Here is a 20020-nt window from a genome sequence, read left to right as displayed (position 1 = left end):
CACACACATATACACACATACATGCACACACATACGTGCGTGCACACGGACGCACACACATACACGCACACACACACACATACATACGCGCGCACACACACACACAGAGGAAAGAGAAAAGGTGGTGAGACTGGTGTTCCGCCCACCCCCTAACACACACACAGATGCAGATGGTGGGGCGGCCCACGGGCTGTGCCCTCCCGGGACGCGTCCCCACGCTTGGAGCACAGCGAGTGCTCAGTGCTTCCCTGTGACCCGTCGTTACTGCTATCTTGGCAGCTGAGCGCTGGTTAGCGGCAGAGCTGGGACTCAAAGCCGGCCCCCTGCTCCCTCTCGGGCTATGAAGACGGACAGGCCCTGTCTCTAAGCTGCAGACATACCGCTCAGGGACGGTAAGACGCCGGCTGCTCCGCGGGGCAGCGAGCACAGCTTGGGGAGCAGGTCCGACACTCACTCAGCAGCTCCCTGACTTGGCATCTCTCCGCGGCTGCTCTCAGGTCCTCCTGGAGCCTGACGTCTCTCTCGACGAGGCTCCACTGGTACAGGAGGACGAGGGCATCCCTGGTGGACAGCACAGTCTCGTTCACGGTGAAGCGGTTCATGTCCCTGAAGGCCTGCAGCACGGTGGCCCGGTACCTCAGCACGGAGTCGAGTGCCCCGAAGAAGCTGGTGAGCTGGGTGGAGGCCAAGGCGGGCCTGCGGGAGCCAACGCCACGGACTGAGCCAGGGCCACCTCCTTGTCCGGCAGCCCAGGACCTCGTCCTGCAGCTCAGCACACCGTCCACTCTCAGCCTGGGCGACCCTTCACAACAGACAAGAGCGTGGAGCCCAGCGCACAGCGCAGGAAACGGGGAGCCCCTCCAGGGGAGGCAGAATGGGGCCCGGAGTCTGAGCTCCACCCTGGAGGCACAGAAAGCGCTCTGGAAACCGGGAGAGCTGGGCAGAGCCTGCGGTGAGGGTGCCCGCTGCCACGCTAAACAGCTCCAGGACCGCCAGTTCCTCTCCAACTCAGGAACTCTCAGCCTCGAGGGAAAAGGCTCGGCAAAGCCCAGGGACGGCACACCCACGGCCAAACCTGACGGTGGGCACTGCGGGGACGCACGTCCCTCCGAGTTCTAAGGAATTTAAAATTCAAACCCATCTGCCTTCCACAATTTTAACATTTACAATCAGTATTCTGAATGACAATCGGTTCTCAGAGACCAACGTTTCTCGGGACAACCCCAAAATAAGAAACGGGCGCTCTGGCAAGAATCCAACAATTGAATTCCGAACAACAGAAAACCAAATGCCCGGTTCTTTATCAAGAAAGTTTCATTCTGAGATGACAGTCCACTGGCTATCGATCCTCTGGTTTCAGTCAGCATACCCCTGCTCCCAAGTCAGAAATCTGAGGGCACACAGTGTATTTTCTCTAACACAGTAGAATCCGAGAAGAACTGAGCTCTCCTGAGGAAACCAAGAGTGTAATTCCAAGGGGAAAATACTGAAACTTTCAAGGAATTCATGGATAAGGGAGCCCACAGGCTAATGAAAGCGCAGGCGAGTTTGGGAGCAGCTTAACTTTCCTAGGCTTAGATCATGGAAAATATGTTCTTTCTATAAAACATTTTGAGTGCTTGGATCCAAAAGTCCACTAGATGGTTTGCTGCTAAAAATGATCTGGAATGACAGGCTTTTAGGTTTTTCGAGTGTGCTAAGTTCTCACGGCCTTGAAAGGAACCTCCTGAAGTTGACATGGAAAGAAGAGCAGCTGAAGTAGGTTTCCTGACGTCACCGAAGGGATGGCAGCCCTCGCCCAGAGCCTACCTGTGGAGCCGTGACCTCCAAGGGGTCATGGCCAGTGGGGAGGGGCTTACCTCAGGTGCTTCGTGAGCACAAGGAGAACGTAGAGGAACTCATCGACCAAGTGCAGGGCGAGCAGCTTCGGGGGCTCCTGGGACCCAGGCTTGCAAGGAGGCTGCTCCCCTGCCTCCAAGCCTCTGTCCCCCAGGGTGGTAACCCACAGCGTGTGCAGCAGGGAGATGAGGTTGGAGAGCAGCTGAGTCTCCAGGAACCTGAAATCAAATGTGGGAAAGTCCACTGTCTGTCACATTCTCTCCTCCCAGTGACATCTCCTGGAGGGAGTGGGCGGCAACCATGGAAGACACTGCGACGGTGGTGACCATCCCAAGTGGCAGACTCCTCCCCTCTCCCCCAGCCATCTATCCTCGTACCTCCCGCTGCAGCCCCCAAAGAGGGGGACACAGCATCTAAGTGAACACAGGATGTCTGCTATAGAAACGCAGCTCCACCCCAGGGCGAGGCCCCAACCCTCCTTTCTAGACAGCCAACCACCTCAGTCCCCACTGAGGGACATTCTGGAGCTGCTGCGGCACCGTAAGAAGAGGCTTCCCGCCCACGAGAACAACTCAACCCTGAAGCATAAAGGTAACAGCCAGGAACAGGTAATCAGCCAATGCTGCCTTTAGATATAAGACATCACTTTCTTTCAGAGAAAAATCTTTTAATTCTTTTTAAAAAAGGCAAAAAAAATGCATGAAAGAGCCTGGATATCCCCAGGCTTATCATCATAGGTAGCTGTTTGAAAGAAAGATCCCTGCCACCAAGGGCTGTCTGCTGAGACAAGGTCTTCATCTTTTCACACAGCCTCAAAGTTAGGAGAGTGTAAGGAATCAAACAGGTCACACTATGGACTGAACCGTGTCCCCCGCCCCATTCAGATGCTGAAGCCCTAACCCCAGTGGTACTATATTTGGAGGTGGGGCCTTTGGGAAGCCATCAGGTTTAGAAGTCATGAGGATGGAGCCCCCATGATGGGATTAATGTCCTGTAAGAAGAGAAAGAGACCAGAGCTCTCTCATTCTCTCTCCCTGGTCATGTGAGGACATAGTCGGCAGTGTGTTTGCCAGGAAACGAGCTCCCACCAAACCCAACCACGCTGGCCCCCCGAGCTCAGACTTCCAGCCTCCAGAAGGCGAGAAAATGAAACTGTGTCGTTTGAGCCACCTGGTGACAGCAGCCCCAGTAACAAGACAAACACCCACTCCAGCCCTCGACGCTGCTCTGGCACCGGCTCTTCGCCGAGCACCTTGACCCTGGGCGGGAGTGGAGTGCGAACCCACATCACCACGTGAGCGTTCCTGAAACAGGAGCTCCCTGTTTCTGCCTCAGGAAGGGCAGAGATCTTGCAACCTCAGATGGGGGACCCCACTCCAGGGGAGGAGCTTGGACCTGGCACAAGAGACGGAAAGGTGGTGTAGAGGATGCTGTTTCGGGAACACAGGTTCTCCGGGACACTTCCAGCGGACGCGAGAGATGGCAGGAGGTGCCACGGTCTCCGTGTCACCTCTTTCTCCTTGACGCACAGCACACACACTCTCTCGCTCTCACACACACACACAGACACAGACACACACACAGACACAGTCACACACACACACAGATACACAGACACAGACACACACACATACAGACACACACACACACACAGACACAGACACACAGACACAGACACACAGACACACACACATACAGACACACACACACATACAGACACACACACAGACACACACAGACACAGTTACACAGACACAGATACACACACACACACACAGACACAGTCACACAGACACACACACACACACAAACACACACGGTGCTTACTTGCTCTCCAGGATGTGTAGGACCCACGTTAAGAGGCTGTAATCCCGCAGAATCTCATAGGCAGATTTGGCATCCCGGGCAGCATTCTGCAGAATTTCCAAAACCCAATTCTGCAAACCCAGAACAGAAAGTTACTCTTCAGTGGGAAAACCTGACTTACGTGATCCAGGGAACACTTTAAAAAACAGAATGCTATGTTCCAGTTACAGGCGGGGGCTGCATGTACCATCTGCTAAGTCCGTAAGGGTGGTGGCCGCGTGGGACCACCCTTCCCCACAGTGACAGCCAGAGCACACAGACGGCCACAGCGAGCTCGGGCCCGGGGCCGCCCACCCGCTAATCCACCACAAGCAGAGACGCAGCACGGAAGCCACTCGGCCCGCATCTGGGGCAGCCTGAGTGGGGAGGAGGGCGGACCCGTTTCTAGCCCAGCCATGAGCTGCGGGCGGCCCATTCATTGCCTTGATATTGCCACCTGGAGGGGACGGAACGGTGGGACTCCCGCTGGAGCTGTTAACCGGGTGCCTTAGAGCTCTCACAGGCTGTAAGAAATAGAAATCTACCGCACTCGAATTCGGGTTATTCAGACTCACTCCTATTTACCCACATTTTACACGATACCACAAGCAGAAGCTGACCCGGCTAGAAATCAATCAAAACACTGATGAATTCTCCCAGTTACGTCTCGCGCGACACGAGCTCTGGCTCCAGGGGCAGAGCTCACGTGCAGACCCCCTCGTCGGCTGTGAGGCAGGCAGGTTCGACTCCCGACTCATTTTCCCAGCCGGGTTTTGAGAACCTGCAGCTTCTGTGCATCGTGAGACATCCTGGTGGCTCGGGCGTGTCTCCAAGCACCTCAGTCATTTATGGGGTGACGAGTTTCTAGAGCTTTCAGCCGTTCCAGAGCCACCTGGGTACTCATCACCTCCCTCCCTCTCCACAGGCCCTGCCCCCAGGCCAGGACACCAGAGGCTAACGTAGAATCGGGAGGCCAGGCTGGGTGAGACACCACGGGGACTTGGCTGGCAGATGGCACCCCGTGCAAGGGCCCAGGCCTCAGCCCCCCAGGAGCGCTGGCCGCCTACCTGGGCCACGTCGTCGCAGAGCGGGCTGCTGAAGAAGGACAGGATGACGTGGAGGACGCCCCGCCTGGCGCAGAGCTCGTAGCAGTACTTGTCCCGCATCCCCTGGCGCAGAAGCCCAAACATCCACTCCCGCTCTGTCTTCTGCTGTAACCCAAGCAACCAAGAAACTATTGTTAAATAAGTGAAGGCCTTTTCCCCTGAAAACTCTTCCAACGCCAGTACTTTCAACTGGGGGCAAAGGCTGCAGCACAGCCGCCCCCACCCTCCGTTTCTGGGTATGTTATTAAAAACCCTCCATCTCCTCTCTGCTTCCATTTCTCCAGGTCAGGAATAAGGGACCAAGTCAAGTTTACACAGTGAACTGTGCTTACTCACAGGGGGTGTTCTGTAAAAGCACATTAGTATTCAACCCCGGGCTTCACCAAGAAAATACAGCGAGGAGGCCATAACTCGAGGCCTCTGGAGCAGTCTGTGAGGTCTGAGAAGACACCCAAGAATCAAGGTGTGGAATGGGAAGCGTTTCCACACACAGGCCCGCCTGGCCCCGAGCTCCACCCCAGCCTGTGCTCTGCAGCTGACAGTCTCCTCGGGGAAACGTCAGCGCAGTGGCTGAGCACCCCATTTAGGAGTCTTTCCAGGACCCCGAGACCTCAGAGCCTTACCTCGAAGTCCGAGCTGTAGAAGAACTGGTAGAAGCCTGGAACTTTGTTCATGTTCAGGTACTCATGGGACAGCAGGAACTTGTTGACCTTCAAATACATGTGCTCCTCTGTGAACACAAGCAGACAGTCCCTCACCATAGTGCCAACAGGACACCCCGTGGCCGGCTGGAGCAGGGGAGCAGGGCCCTGGGGGGCGGTCAGACATAAATCCCTGCCCCCTCGGGGCTTTCCAATCCTTACCCAGGTTATTAGTTCTCAAGAATTAAAACGCAGTTAAGACACCTTAGTTCTACACAGCACACGGGCTTCTCTTGCGGCCCAGGAACCACGTGAGGATGTCCAGTCCTTCGGAGACGTCACCCCTCCCCAGGCATCAGCCCACTGCCTAAACTCTAATCAGCTGGTGGGGAGAGTGGGGCCTGGCCACACTTCAGACAGCACAGGGCTAACACCCAGCCCATCGGCCTCCCACTGAGGAAACCGCCACAGCAAAGGGGGCTCACACGCGCCCTGGGTCACTTGGCCCTTGAATGCAACGGGGCCGACACCTCCTCCCCCGGTCCCAACCCTGGACCACTGATGCTGCCCTGTGCTCCAACACCGACAGGAGGTCTGATGTGGGACAGCCTGCCTGGGGGGCCCAGACTGGATGGGAGGCCAAGGCCATACACCGTGACCTCTGCTGGGGTATTTTCACAGAAGAGTTTGTTCCTTTGGAGTCTAAATGGCTAATTACCTTCTTTCCTCCCGTAATTTCTAAGGTAAAGAAAAAAACATGTAATAAAAGTGATACGGGGGGACTTCCCTGGTGGCACAGTGGTTAAGAATCCGCCTGCCAACACAGGGGACACAGGCTCAAGCCCTGGTCCGGGAAGATCCCACATGCCGCAGAGCAACTAAGCCCGTGTGCCACAACTACTGAGCCTGCGCTCTGGAGCCCGTGAGCCACAACTACTGAAGCCCAAGTGCCTAGAGCCCGTGCTCCACAACAAGAGAAGCCACCGCAATGAGAAGCCCGCGCACCGCAACGAAGAGCAGCCCCCGCTCGCCACAACTAGAGAAAGCCCGCGCGCAGCAACAAAGACCCAACGCAGCCAAAAATAAAGATACGGAGGACGTGAAAATCAAATCTGAATTCTAACAGCAACTTGACTACAGGTTGATTGTGGGGCCTTGAACAAGCTATTTAACCTTGGGGGCCCCAGCTGGGAGGCTGTCTCCTCATCTAAAATCAACCATGTTACCTCCAAAGAACCCTGTGGTCCCTAACGTTATCAACATTCTACGACTTTTCACTAATTACAAAAAAAAAAAAAAAAGGTCCTATGACAGACCGACTTGTGCTCACAGTACCTCGGCGCTGCCCTGCTGTGAGGAACAAAGTGGAGTGTTTCGTGTTCCATGCCCTGGGTGACACCTGCACGGGACCCACAGGCCGCTTGTCCTCTGGCTGGTGAGCTACACTGACGCTGACCCCCGAGCTCAGAGCGGCAGCTGCCAACACGGACGGGCCTCCGTGTCAGGTCCCTCTAAGCGCTCGCGTCCGGATCCGTGACGCCCCCGAGCAGCCCTTTGGTGGGAGCTGTGATTGGCTTTACCACAGCTTTACACCCCTACAGGCAAACAGGAACACATCATCCCCCTCATACACACTCTTCTGCGCCGTGCACGTGTGACCCTGATCCGTCTCCCTCACCTGTGTGGTGGACTGGTTACGCCTGCGGGATGAACGCCTCCAAGTGGCCTTGCTCAGCCTCAAACTTTCCACCTCACCCCAACCTGATTCTGTCAGTGGTACCTGGTTTCAAAATTTGCAAGGCTGCTTTGGCGATGAAGAGAGTCAAGGTGAAGGTGAGTCTCATGTTCTTAGTTCGGATCCCGTTCCGGACTACGTCCAACAGGTACAGTACCTTCAAACCAGGAAAAAGGGCGGAAAAAAAAAGAGAATTTGCAGAACGTCTGTGATCAGCCTTATCTTGTACAGCCTAAACCATGGCTTTGCACAGTGGCCTGCTCCTCGCACCCCAGGGACCACCCAAGGTGACGCCTGTCCCCACCACCTCAGGGCGCAGCTTCTGAGGCTCTGTGTGTCCTGGGTGACAGCTGCCGTCACCCCTGAGTTCAAGAGAAATTAGAACTGCTCTGCCCACCGTGACACAAGAAGACCACTTGTAAGGGGAGACCTGTCTCCATCTCCCAGGGCTGAGGACCCGAGACAGCCTCAGGCATCACCCCCCCCTCCCCCAGCAGGGGACAGACTTTGTCCTGTATCAGTCTCCCGGCAACACCTCTGACCTCCTTAGGAAATCCTTCCACCAGGCCGGGAGGAGAGCCATCCCCGCAGCCCCGCTCACCTGGGGCTGCTCCCGGAAGCGTGCCCCCTCCAGCTGTGAGTAGTAGGCTGCCAGCACGGAGTAGGCCGCGGCTCGCATCAGGGGGTCGTAGCTGCTGAGGGCTGTGACAGTTAGGCCCAGAGCATTTGAATCCACAAATTTCCGACAATCCACCACAAATTCTGAGGGAAATAAAATACAGCCTTAACTACACACACACATACACACACACACGCTATGATTCTGTGACACTTGTGCAACACAGAGAATTCCATTTGCTCTAGCGTCTTACCACCGTCAGCTATGGGTGCGTGCTAGGTACAAGAAATGCAAGTCTTCCTCCTGCACTCCTTAACTTCTGCTGAAGCCGGGCAAAAGACTCTCTCCCCTTCCGTGGCAATAACCACATGCCTTCAGTTTCTAAGATGCTTGTAATCCCAAGAATCCCAGGAATCTTTCATTACTTCTCACAAATACCCAGTGAACCAGAGATCAGAGGTGACATTCGGACCCGCCACTGAGATCCCAGCATGCGGAGGCCTGGGGGACACAACCGGAGGGTCAGCAGAGAAAGCCGGCTCTCGGGTCTACCGTGTTCAGCCCTCGCCTCTGAGTTCCCACCTACAAACACAGCCAAGGAAAATACGTAAGGCGGCGATGCTGGGAGATACAGCCAATGCGAACTGGTCTGAGCTGGACTATCGATTTTACTAAGGATTAACTTATATCCACTCTGCAACCCTAGCTCTTTCTTCAAACAAATGACAGAAGTCTCACAGAAGAGCGGCTCACCAAGCCTGAACAAAAGCTACAGCCCAGAGCTGGCTGGCTGATATTCTCTCATCACCTGTGGGGCCCTGAAAAACGCACGTTACTCCAGGAGAGGATGTGACGGGAGAGAAGGTCGGATACGTGAGGGGACCCACTTGATCACACCTGCAATTCAGGACACTTCAAATCCTCTTTAACAAAAACCCAGGCCTGTTTACAATATAAACATTGTCAAGAAAAACCTCAGAACAGGGATAAGGTCACCTGGGGAGGGTGAGATGAATTGGGAGATTAGGTTTGACATAAGTACACTGTAAATCAACTATACTTCAATAAAACAAACAAAAGGCCAAACAAACAGAAAAGAAAAATGCACTAGATGGGCTGATCAGCAGATTAGACATTGAAGAAAAAAAGAACAGTGAACCTGAAGACAGCAACAGAATCTAACCAAACTGAAACACAGAGAGAAAGAAGAATTTTAAAAGCATGAGCATCACTGAGCTGTGGGACAATTTCAAGCAGGCTAATGCATGTATAACTGGAGTCCCTAAAAATGAAGAAATAATGGCCAAAACTTTTCCAAATTTGACAAAACCACAGACCTACAGGCCCAAGAAGCTCAATGAACACCCCAAAGACAAAAAAACATAAAGAAAATTACACCCAGCCTTATCATAATCGAATTGCTTGAAACTGGTGATTAAAAAAATCTTAAAAGTGGTCACAAAACATAGAGCGGAACAAAGATAAGAACACTGTTTCTTGTTAGAAACAATGCAATCCAGAATCAAGGTGACAACGTCTTTAAAGTACAATGAGAAAAAAACCTGTCAACGGAGAATTTCCTACCCCATGAAAATCTTTCAAAAGTTAAGACTGAAAAGCTGAAAGAATTGATCACCAACAGCCTTGAACTATAAGAATTCTTAAAAGTATTTTGATGAGAAGGAAAATGATAGAAGATGGAAATCTGAATCTACACAAAGGAATGAAGAGAACAAGGAATGATAACTATGGGGTAAACAAAATATTTAAAGCCCTTGAAAAGGTAATTGACAGTCTGAAGCAAAAACAACCACATATTGTAGGCTTTTTAACATTTATCAACAGATGGAAAATGTATGATAATTATAGCGCAAAGCCAGGAGGGGAGAGATATATATTATTGTAAGGTGCTTCTACTATCCATGAAGTGGTATAATCTCACTTGAAAGTAAACCACAATAAATTGAAGATGTATACCATAAACCCTAAAGCAACCAACACACACATGCACACAAAAACACATATACACACACACACATGTACATACGCTGACAAGCACACACACACAAATTATAGCTAAAAGCCAAAAAAGCAGATAAAGTGGAATCAGATTGATAATCACATTAAATGTAAATGGTGTATACATTCCAATTAAAAGGCAGAGACGGTCAGATTGGATATAAAAACAAAACCCAAGTATACGCTGTCTACAAGAAACCACTTTTAACCTCAAGATGCAGATTTTAAGTAAAAGGATAGAGTGGTGATTATTTTGAAATGTACAGAAATAGGTAATCACTATGTTACGCACCAGGAACTAACAGTGTTGTAGGTCAACTATACTTGAAAACAACAAACAAACAAACCCACAGGAAAAGAGATCAGATTTGTGGTCACCAGAGGCAGGAGGTAGGAGGAGGGAAAATGGATGAAGGCGGTCAAAAGGCACAAACTTCCAGTTATAAGATAAATAAGTATGAGGGATGCAATGTACAACATGGTAAATATAATCAACACTGCCGTATGTTATATATGAAAGTTGTTAAGAGAGGAAATGCTGAGTTCTCATCACAAGGAAAAAAATTTTTTACATTTCTTTAATTTTATATGTATATGAGATGACGGATGTTCACTAAACTTACTGTCGTAATCGCTGCATGATGTATGTTAAGTCAAGTCACTATGTTGTACACCTTAAACTTATACAGTGCTGTATGCCAATTATATCTCAATAAAACTGGAAGGAAAGAAACAGTAAAAGGATGGAAAAAGAATAATTAGAAGACTCTTGGGCTCTAACAGCTTATGGACTAAATTTTCTCATTTCTAACAAGTGACTACTTTTGATGGGAAGGGGAAAAAATGCCAAATGCTTTACAAAGCATCAAACTGAGGGATAAAATTATATTGTTTTGGAAAAGATGAGATATGTTTAAGATACCTCCATACCTTCATAACAAACACACATAAATGGAATAAATCTGGAAAAGAGAACACTCTAAACATTTAATATTACACTCACTAAAAATAGCTAGTACTCAGCAGGGATATTTTTAGTAATCATTGACACTCTCTAAGACAAAAGGATTTTCCACGTGTCCGTGAGGAAAAGTCAATTTCATGTTCTGTGGTCATCTCTGTTATTCTCCGGAAGTCTTGGCTTTGTAACATGTATGGAAAAGAGCTTCCCTTGAGTGTTGAAAACATAATAGGCTATCAAAAAATAGTTATAAATACCATTCTCTTTGTTTTAAGAACTTCATAAATAGAGATTCGGCCTTGTGATAACAGATTTTCAAGCCTAAATGGCTTAACCAGGACAATTATCAAGGATTAAAAGAAAAAGCACCCCACGTTTTATGGGCTTTGGTGGCAGTGCAGCTGTGCTGTCGGAGCATAAAGAGCTGTTCATCACGCCTCCTCCCACACCACCTCCTAGAGGCAGCCTGGCCAGGAAGGCTCGTCACAGGGAGCGGTCCATGGAGCCTGTGTCCAGTGGTCTGGTGAGAACCGCACGTGGGCCTCCCTGTTCTGTGAATTAGGAGCCAAAGAGTTCAGCCCGGTTCTCTTGAGGACAAGACTTTGCTGTGGAAAAAGCATTTGTCACTGCCATTGCTAACAGCCTTGGCTGGCCCTGCTTTCCAGCCAAGGACTCACAGAAAAGCAGCAGTGAGGTTAAGAAAACAGGTTCCATCTTCAGCAAAGGCAGTGAGACGAGTTCCTCTGAAGCCTGGCCACCACGCATACAAACTAATCAGATTTGTGGTCACCAGAGGCGGGAGGCAGGAGGAGGTGACCCAATTGAGGACTGCAGAATGTTGAGCAACACTTGGACCCGGGTGCCACTGCAGGAAGTAAAAACATGCTGTGGAGAACCTGTGCTACACACAACATGGATGAATCTCACAAATATAACGTAGATAAACGAAGCTCATACGAAAGAACAGAAAGTGTTTAATGCCATTTACATAAAGTTCCAATACAGGACACCGGTCCCTACTGGGGAGGAAGGGGCCCTGGCCAGGAAGGGGCCCGAGGAGGAGCTGCCGATTCTGTTCTGTTCCTATCTGGCCAGTGGTTTCACCAAAACTTGAGCCACACATATATGATTTGCACTGGTGTCTATATATCACACTTCAATAAAAGTTTACTTAAAACATTGTTCATGTTTAGTGATCCACCAGGGCAACAGTAAATGGAAGAGTAACTTTTTAAAAAGTAATAAAACGAAAAAACAGATTCGTGACAATTCAACCACAGTAAACTTTTGGCCATTATACTGTTCACAGATTTCTGTTCTGTTCAACTTATCATTTTACTGCTAGGAATTTTCCTCTCCTGTTGAACTGGTATTACTTCCTTTTATCAGATGATGAAATTTGTTTAAAATATTATGCTTCCATTTTTGTTGTTGTTCTGGATTATAAGTAGCCCAGAGCAAATTTTAATGAACCTAGTTTTTCTTGGTTTGCTTATTTGTTTTGCATAACTATTTCCCTATCCACTTATATGCTTTTTAAAATTTTCTACTTCAACAAGAATGATTTTGGTATAAGCAGTATTTTAAGCTACTGCAAGTCCTTTCTGGGTAGACATGCTCTGCAAATTTTTCTACCTATATTATACCAATAGAATGTAAAAGCGGCTGTATTTGGAGACTTCCCTAACTTGAAAGAGCATTTACTAGTTACCTCTCTTCACAAAAGGCCTTCCAGATCCTGTCCTTCCCCCTTCCCCCCACTATCCAAGATTCTGGGAAAAACACTGCCCTGATTTTTACTATTTCTCTACTGTTTTCCAAGCCTTTGCCTTCTGTCTCCTAAAAGCTCTCCTGAAAGAGCAACAGACTAAATGATTTGTTATAATTCACTCAAGTTGCATCATATTTTTAGACTGTGGAAAATCTATTTTCATGTTTGATGAGAAACAGACTTAGCCAGCACTGCCAAGACCTGGGGGGAATCAAAGAGCGTAGTAGATGTGCCTCACTTGGCCGCTGCTAAAAGCCACCAGGGCAGTTAAGATATCTGCTGGCCATCATCACCATCTGACATGTGCATGAAAGGAAATGCCCCTGCTCTCTTGCAAAGAAACTCTAGCTCAGCCACAGAACCCAGTGTTCATGGAAAGGCTAGTCTCTGAGAACACAGCCCTCTCATCTTTCTGTTAGGAACTAAGGGCAGTGGTAGAGGATCAGCAAATCCATAAGGAAGAGCATTTGAGTATAAAAAGACCATCAAGTTTAAAAGGGGAGAAAACAGGGCAATCAGTGAGGCATGGTTTCCTGGTGCACCTAATCTACACGGCCATTACAACCAGGAGGGAGGAGTGAGGGAGCCCCTCAGGCTTCATGCTGGCTGGTCCCCACTGGGCATTGGAGGGACCCTAATACAGAGGAAGGACGAGGCTCCCGCTTGGTGCCAGTGGAGGCCACGTGAAGAGCAGTAATGGCCACTCCTGCCCTCCCAGCCAGGAAGTGTCAATGCAGGGGCACCGGGACTCCCCAGCCCGGCAGTAACCAGGAGGAAGGGCGAGGAGGACAGATGGAGGACCGACAAGTGGGGACGGGATCGGAACACCCACAGGCGAAAAAACAAAGCTGGACCTAAACTTCACACCTTATACAAAAATTAACTCAAAATAGGCCACAGACTTAAATGTAAAACCTACAACTATAAAACTTTCAGAAATAAACATGGGAGAAATTCTTTAGGATGGAGCGGTGGGCAAAGAGTTCTTAAGACTTGACACCAAAGCATGACCCATAAAAGGAAGAACTGATAAACTGGACTTCATCAAAATTGAAAACTGCTGCTCTTTGAAAAACTCTGTTAAGAAGGTGAAAAGATAAGCTACACAGTGAGAGAAAATATTTGCAAATCACATATCAAACAAAGGACTAATAGGTACAATATATAAAGAACCCTCAAAGCTCAACAGTAAAAACAAACAAACAAACAAAACCCATTAGAATAAAAGGGCAAAAGACGTGAACTGATGCTTTACCAAAGAGGATTACAGATGGTGCGTAAGCCACAAGATGTTCATCATCATTAGCCATTAAGAAAACGCAAATTCAGGGCTTCCCCGGTCGCGCAGTGGTTGAGAGTCCGCCTGCCGATGCAGGGGACACGGGTTCGTGCCCTGGTCCGGGAAGATCCCACATGCCGCGGAGCGGCTGGGCCCGTGAGCCATGGCTGCTGAGCCTGCACGTCCGGAGCCTGTGCTCCGCAACGGGAGAGGCCACAGCAGTGAGAGGCCCGGGTACCGCAAAAAAAATACACACCAATCACCGACAAAATGCCCCAAACCAACAGACCTGACCGGCCTGGGAATCAGACGCTGGCCTTTACCAGCATGTACTGATACACATTTCTGTTCTTTCTGTCTCTCCGAAGCATTCACCCACAAAGATTCCCACCCTCAGGGTAGTAGACACAAAATACAATTTCAAAAATATACTTAAACCAAGAAAAAGCCAACCTTAGCAGGCTCTCACTCATTGTCAAAGACAAAGTCTCTCATTTCTGCTGGTATGTGACCACTATTCAGTGAAAATTCAGAAAATGCTCTTGTCATTAAAATTAGGAAAACATCAAAGACAAAGGGACACTCCCAGATTTTAAAATTATAGTTAAAAAAAATCACTGTGTATTCAAAACATTAACTGTTACTTTGCTGAAAATCACTGGAATGGAAAGGCGAGAAGGCAGCTGAAGATCCTTCAAGAATTATTTTCAAGATTAAGGTCCTAATTTGGTAATTATGGTAATAATCATGCCCCCTCAACCCACCCGGAAGGCTGCAATTACCTGGCCTGGTCAATTCACTGAAGAGATGAAGGAGGAAACAGGGGTCATAAAGGTCACTGAGATCCATCGTGCTCCTGTCTTTAAATATCGGTTCCTGTGTGTCCTGAAATAGCCCGAGACAAACAGAAACGTGTGGTGCAACTGCCTAAGCGTAACACCATGTGAATGTTTACCCACTACTGCCTAGAGTTCAAATTATTATGAATATCCAAGCCCATTAAAAAATGGTTCTATTAAAAAAAAACAACAGTGCTTATACATGAAATTATACCTTTGATATTTGCTTTGGTGGAAAGAAGTTATAAGAGACACAAGTATGGTCCGTGCTGATAAGTTCTGGAGCTGGGTGGTGGGGACATGGGTCCTGTCTCTGTACCTTTGCATATGGTTGGAATTTTACTTATAAAAAGTTAACAAATCACAAGAAAAGCAGTGCTTGTATTTTATAGCAGCTAAAACCTGACGGCTCCCCCCTGGGCCCCCCGCACCTCGGGGGGCAGCAGTCTCCGGTTCTGGGGGAAGTGGAGGACAGTCTTCATCATGCGGTCCGGATCCAGCAGGCGGAGGATGTCCCCGACGCTCGGCTGCTTCCACAGGGACTTGCCCAGGCTCTGGCACGTCTTCTGATGCTCCACGGCCGCTGGGCCCCAGGTTAGCAGCCTAGAGCCGGATGGGAGAGCAGACTGGTCACAGGGCCCCATCGGGAACAGGAGTGACGATGGTGATGACGGCACTGCAGGCAGCTTTGTCGAGCAGCTAGCACGCCAGGCACTGAGTACATGTCCTGTGTTGTATCATTTAATCCCCAGCATAACTTAGGGGGAAGGTGGGAGTGATGGAGAGGTTGACAATGATGAGGGTGGTGTGACAGTGTCGGGGATGATGGAGGCCAACACTTACAGAGAGTTTATGATGTGCCAGGCACTACTGTAAGCCTTTCATGTGTATTCATTTCACTTAATCTGCACGGCTATTCCATAAGGTACGTACTAGTGTCATCCTTATTTTGCAAATGCGGGAAGAGAGACACAGAGAGGATCTGGAACGCTGCTCAGCTGGTCCCCTGCCCAGCTGGTAAGTGGAAGAATAGGAATTCACATTTGGGGAGTCTGGCTCCAGTGTGTGCTGGGCACAGCGGCAGAACCCTGGCAGCTCAATGATGCTCTACTGATAAAACCTTTCCTCGTTGCCACGGGGCCGTGAGCGGACCACGTCCACCGCACAGCCTTGGCGCCGTCCCCAGCTCTACCTTTCGCACCACCAGTCCCCATGGCAGCCGCCCAGAGAGGTCACCTTGCCTTCCTCCTGGAAAGCGACTGAACCCGTCCGCGCCCAGGGTGCCCTCGTGTGACTTGCATTAACCGGAGAGGGGGTTCTGAGGCTGCAGGGGTTGGGGGGGTTCTGAGGCTGCGGGGGTTGGGGGGGTTCTGAGGCTGCGGAGGTTGGGGGGGTTCTGAGGCTGGGGGGTTGGGTAGGACGGCTCGCTCTTCACTGTGAGCAAGACTGCTTCTGTTTTCTCTCCTCTCCCTCGTGTACACAGGGGCTGTTTATTCCAGAAAGAATACAACTGACGCAGCACCACCTCCAAGGCAGTAAGTGGGTGAGGCCACGAGGGGAAGGGAGAGACAATGTTTATTCATGACCTGGACTCTTTTAAGAGGCAGAAAATGGTTCTCTTTACTGTTTTTTTTGGGGGCGGGGGGGGGGCAGAGGGCTTCTAGGCTAATACATCTTTAATCTTTAAAAAAAAAAAAAAAAAGAATTCTACAAGGGAAATATATTTTTCCCTTCCCTGCAGAGTTCTCCTGAACTATTTTTCTTGGCCCAGTAAGCTTACTTCCTGTCTCAGCACACAAAGCTCTTCTTATGTACTGGGCAGATGCTGGGGTGCTGGTCCCAAATTAAGGAGAAAAGAAACTAGGGCAGCAAAGAGAATCTCAGATGCTGTCTATGAATAGCTTAACCCCGGCCCTTGCAGAGCTCAGGCAGGGCCCAAAGGGAGAGGCATCAGCCCAGCCCCTCAGGGCCCAAAGCCGTGCTGGCCAAGGAGCAAGCGGCCCCTGGGAACCCAGGAGAGACAGACAGACAGACACAGAGACAGACAGGAAAGAGACAAATCCAGGGACAGACACTGTGCGCGCGTGCACACACACGCACGCACGCACAGACAAGGAAGAGGGCGGAATTAACATCCAGCCAGCACTCCTCAGTCTTTTCCCAGATCCCCACCTAAGTCACTCCCACCTAAAGGAAGGCACCAAGAGAAAGGTTTTCAGAAGAATCAACTAAATGACCCCCAGGTCAGAAGTGACAGACACACACTGCCAACCAGTGAGGTGGCCCGGCCCAGACAGGCCCGGCCATCGGGGACCATCCTCACAGTGAGAGGCCAGAGCAGCCCACGCTGGCAATGGTGTGTGAGCCGGGGGGTCCACCCAGCCCCCCTTTTCCCTGGGGGAGCTCACTGGGTGGGGCCTTCAAGACCTGCCGTTCTCACCTCCAGGCCCAGCGCTCACCTGAAGTTGACCAGGCTATGGCTGTTCTGTTCGTAGGCCCGCAGGAGAAGTAAGATCTTCTGGTCTAAAGTCAGTTGAGGGTCAGTTTAGAAAGCTTCCTGGTGACCCCCGAGACCTCATACGCTCTGATCACACCGCCCGGTCCCCGCACCCTCACCCAGGACGCTGAGAGAGGCTCCGTAGGCCCCGAGGAGCACCGCGAAGTGGCTGCTCTCGCAGACAGAGGGGCACAGCCTCACTGCCACCGACATTAGGTCCACCAGCGCTTCTGGAAGAAAAGGACACTGAGATGCCCGGCAATGCAGGGGGATGGGCACGTGCAGAGTAAAAGTGGAGAAGGAAGCACTGCAGCTAACACGAATGCCTGAGATATCCTTCTCTAGACAACACTGGTCTGAGGACTGTACCTGGTCCCTTCCCTGCTTTTTCCTTTTTTAAAATAAACACAACTTTGACGAGGCTGCCATCAGCCTCTCCAAGCCCCCTCCCAAACTTTAAGGCAACAAAGATTTTTAAACCTAAGCATTTCTCTCCATGATTATGTTACCAAAATCTCTAATATTTCTACTCCTGCCTGAAAGCGGGGAGCCTTTCTACTTTTTCTACTGCCTGTACCAGGAACTTGGGTAAGGGTTCTCTCCAGCTTAGCAGTTTATTACAGACCAGCTCTGCAGTGATTCCTAACAGTTTGGGGATGTCAATTTTGTCTCGAAACAGGGTATGGCTTCGGGAGGGCAGGACCCCTCAGACCTCTGCCATCTCCCACAGTCTTCGCCATGCTAACGTAAACGCTCACTGAACCGACTAGGGAAGAAGCCTGGGCTGTACGAGTCCCTAGCAGGGACCCACCGACAGGGACCTTCGAACCCTTCGCCCTTGATAAAAGTTTCAATCACCCCATTAAGACATTTAACGCAACTGAACAATTTCTCCCAGGTGGGAACCCCCCTCCTAACTCCCCCTAACTAACTCCCAGGTTTTAACGCTCGCCCACGATACGGCAGAACACCTTAAATCTGGCTTCTGCAGGCCAGAATAGGCTCTGAAGAGAGGTCTGCGTTTGCTGTGTGACCCCAAGTCAGAGGAAACATTTCTTGAGCTTGGATTTGACAGACATGAAACATTCGGATACCGTTTGGGTAATGCTTCCTTAGCTCTGAGAACACGTGAAATACAGGAATAAGCTCTGCGTCTGAAGTGGGAGGTGGGGTAAGGAATCACCTCTGACGGGACTGCCTGGGGGTTCCTCCTCTCCAGCCGTCAGCAAAGTGGGCAGGAACAGGGAGTGCTGGGTGAGCATCGCGTGGACCACAGAGAGCTGAGTGAGCTGCGAGCGTGCGGCGCTTTCCGGGACATACAGGAGCTGGACGGCAGCACAAAGGGCCTTTAAAAATGCATGGTCCTGATACCGAAACCTAGGAGGCAAGAATCAAAGGGAAAACTAGCTTCATAAACAATAGAAAACCTTTTTTCTCGACATTTTATCAAGGAAAACTTCCAACACGCCACACAGGTGAGAATCCTGGAGTGCACAGTCATACACACCCATCACCCAAACTACCCATGCTGCTGCAGCACACCTGCAGCATCACATACCTAGTCGTCCACCCATCACAGGGAGCACTTCTGACCTGGCCTACCTGCCAGGTCAGCTTCCCTCCTTCCTTCCTTTCAGCTACTCAAAACGCCCCTCTAACGGTTCAGAAGCCTTCTCATCTTAAATCCCTTTAGGACCCACTAAAGAAATGAAAACATCATGCTCTGGAGAAAAAAGTTTTTAGTCATATGTGAATATTGTTAAGAATCACTTAGCACACAGGGAACATTCTAGAAACGCAAATTAACCAAAGACTCAAAGAAATGTCGTCATGTCACGAAGGTAATCCTCGGTTGCCATTTACCTCTGACTCACCTTCACTTATTTCTCTCTCTTGGGTATTTTTCTCAGTTTCAAACTGATGAATAATCAGGGCAATGAAAATTACAGGTGCAATGAAATACCGTTTCATGACTACCTGACTGCCAAAAAGAAAGAGTCTGACCACATCAACTGCTGGTGAGGAAGCGAGGACAAATGAACTTCCACACCCTGTTACGTTAGCTTGGAGAACAAATCAAAAAATCTAGTAAAACTGGAGCTGTGCCCACATTACGAGCCAGCAAGGGACCCCTCCCCCAGAAAATCTGGCACCTGGGCACGAAGAGACATGCAACGTTCACTGCGGGGTCAGGAGGGAAGAAGGAAGGAAAGAAGGGAGGTCCTGTCCACCAGGAGGACACTGGCTACGTGAACTGGGGCATGGTCGTAAGACAGAATGCCCCACAGCAGTAAAAAGCAATGACTTGGATCGCCATGTATCAACATGGGTAACTCAAAAACTTCTGAGTGCAAAAGAGAGACAATAAAGTGATACATCTGTATACAATGTCAAACTCAATAAACACTGTGGTTTATTGTTTAGAGACATACTGACATGCAACCAAAGTGTTAAACACACAGGGCCACGACAAAACTCAACCTCAGAAGAGTGACACTTTGGGACAAGGGAAGGAAAGGACGCAATTAGGGCAAATAGAGAAAACTGTCAGCATTTATTAAATCTGGGTGCTCCTGTATTGTTCTCTGCACATTTCTGGCTTTTAAAAAATATTTCAGTAAAAAAATTTATTTATTATTATTTTTTTTGGCCGTGCTGCGTGGCTTGTGGGATCTTAGTTCCCTGACCAGGGATCGAACCCTTGGCAGTGGGAGCGCAGAGTCCTAACCACTGGACCACCAGGGAATTCCCAAAAAATATTTCATTTTTTAAAGGCTGCTTCTCTCATCGCTGTTAGAAGTACACACATGTCAACGGGCAAATCATTTTCCCTCCCCAACACTGCTGTCTCGTCTCGCCTGCCCAAAAT

General features: G+C 49.8%; 1 protein-coding gene across 3 annotated transcripts in view; it reads right to left on the bottom strand.

The window, feature by feature from the left end:
* The window catches only part of URB1 (URB1 ribosome biogenesis factor), a 65045-nt gene that overhangs the window by 2410 nt on the left and 42615 nt on the right, over positions 1 to 20020 (bottom strand). Inside the window, exons 26-37 of one of the 3 annotated variants that reach the window (XM_027101305.1) lie at positions 18335 to 18528; positions 17271 to 17381; positions 17114 to 17177; positions 15086 to 15257; positions 14598 to 14700; positions 7768 to 7928; positions 7212 to 7323; positions 5414 to 5520; positions 4752 to 4895; positions 3667 to 3776; positions 1860 to 2057; positions 419 to 696 (exon numbers count right to left, since the gene is read on the bottom strand). In XM_027101305.1, the coding sequence (XP_026957106.1) occupies positions 419 to 696; positions 1860 to 2057; positions 3667 to 3776; positions 4752 to 4895; positions 5414 to 5520; positions 7212 to 7323; positions 7768 to 7928; positions 14598 to 14700; positions 15086 to 15257; positions 17114 to 17177; positions 17271 to 17381; positions 18335 to 18528 (1754 nt within the window). Of the gene's footprint in view, positions 1 to 418; positions 697 to 722; positions 1116 to 1859; positions 2058 to 3666; positions 3777 to 4751; positions 4896 to 5126; positions 5230 to 5413; positions 5521 to 7211; positions 7324 to 7767; positions 7929 to 14597; positions 14701 to 15085; positions 15258 to 17113; positions 17178 to 17270; positions 17382 to 18334; positions 18529 to 20020 lie in introns of those variants that run through there. The other 2 variants (XM_027101298.1, XM_027101301.1) reach the window with 2 other exon arrangements.

Source organism: Aethalodelphis obliquidens, unplaced genomic scaffold, assembly GCF_003676395.1.
Source record: "Aethalodelphis obliquidens isolate GAN/ISIS:26980383/991018 unplaced genomic scaffold, ASM367639v1 scaffold1, whole genome shotgun sequence".
In the NCBI taxonomy this organism is placed as follows: domain Eukaryota; kingdom Metazoa; phylum Chordata; class Mammalia; order Artiodactyla; family Delphinidae; genus Aethalodelphis; species Aethalodelphis obliquidens.
Note: the sequence above shows the minus strand (reverse complement) of the source record. Positions and strands in the feature narration are given on the sequence as shown.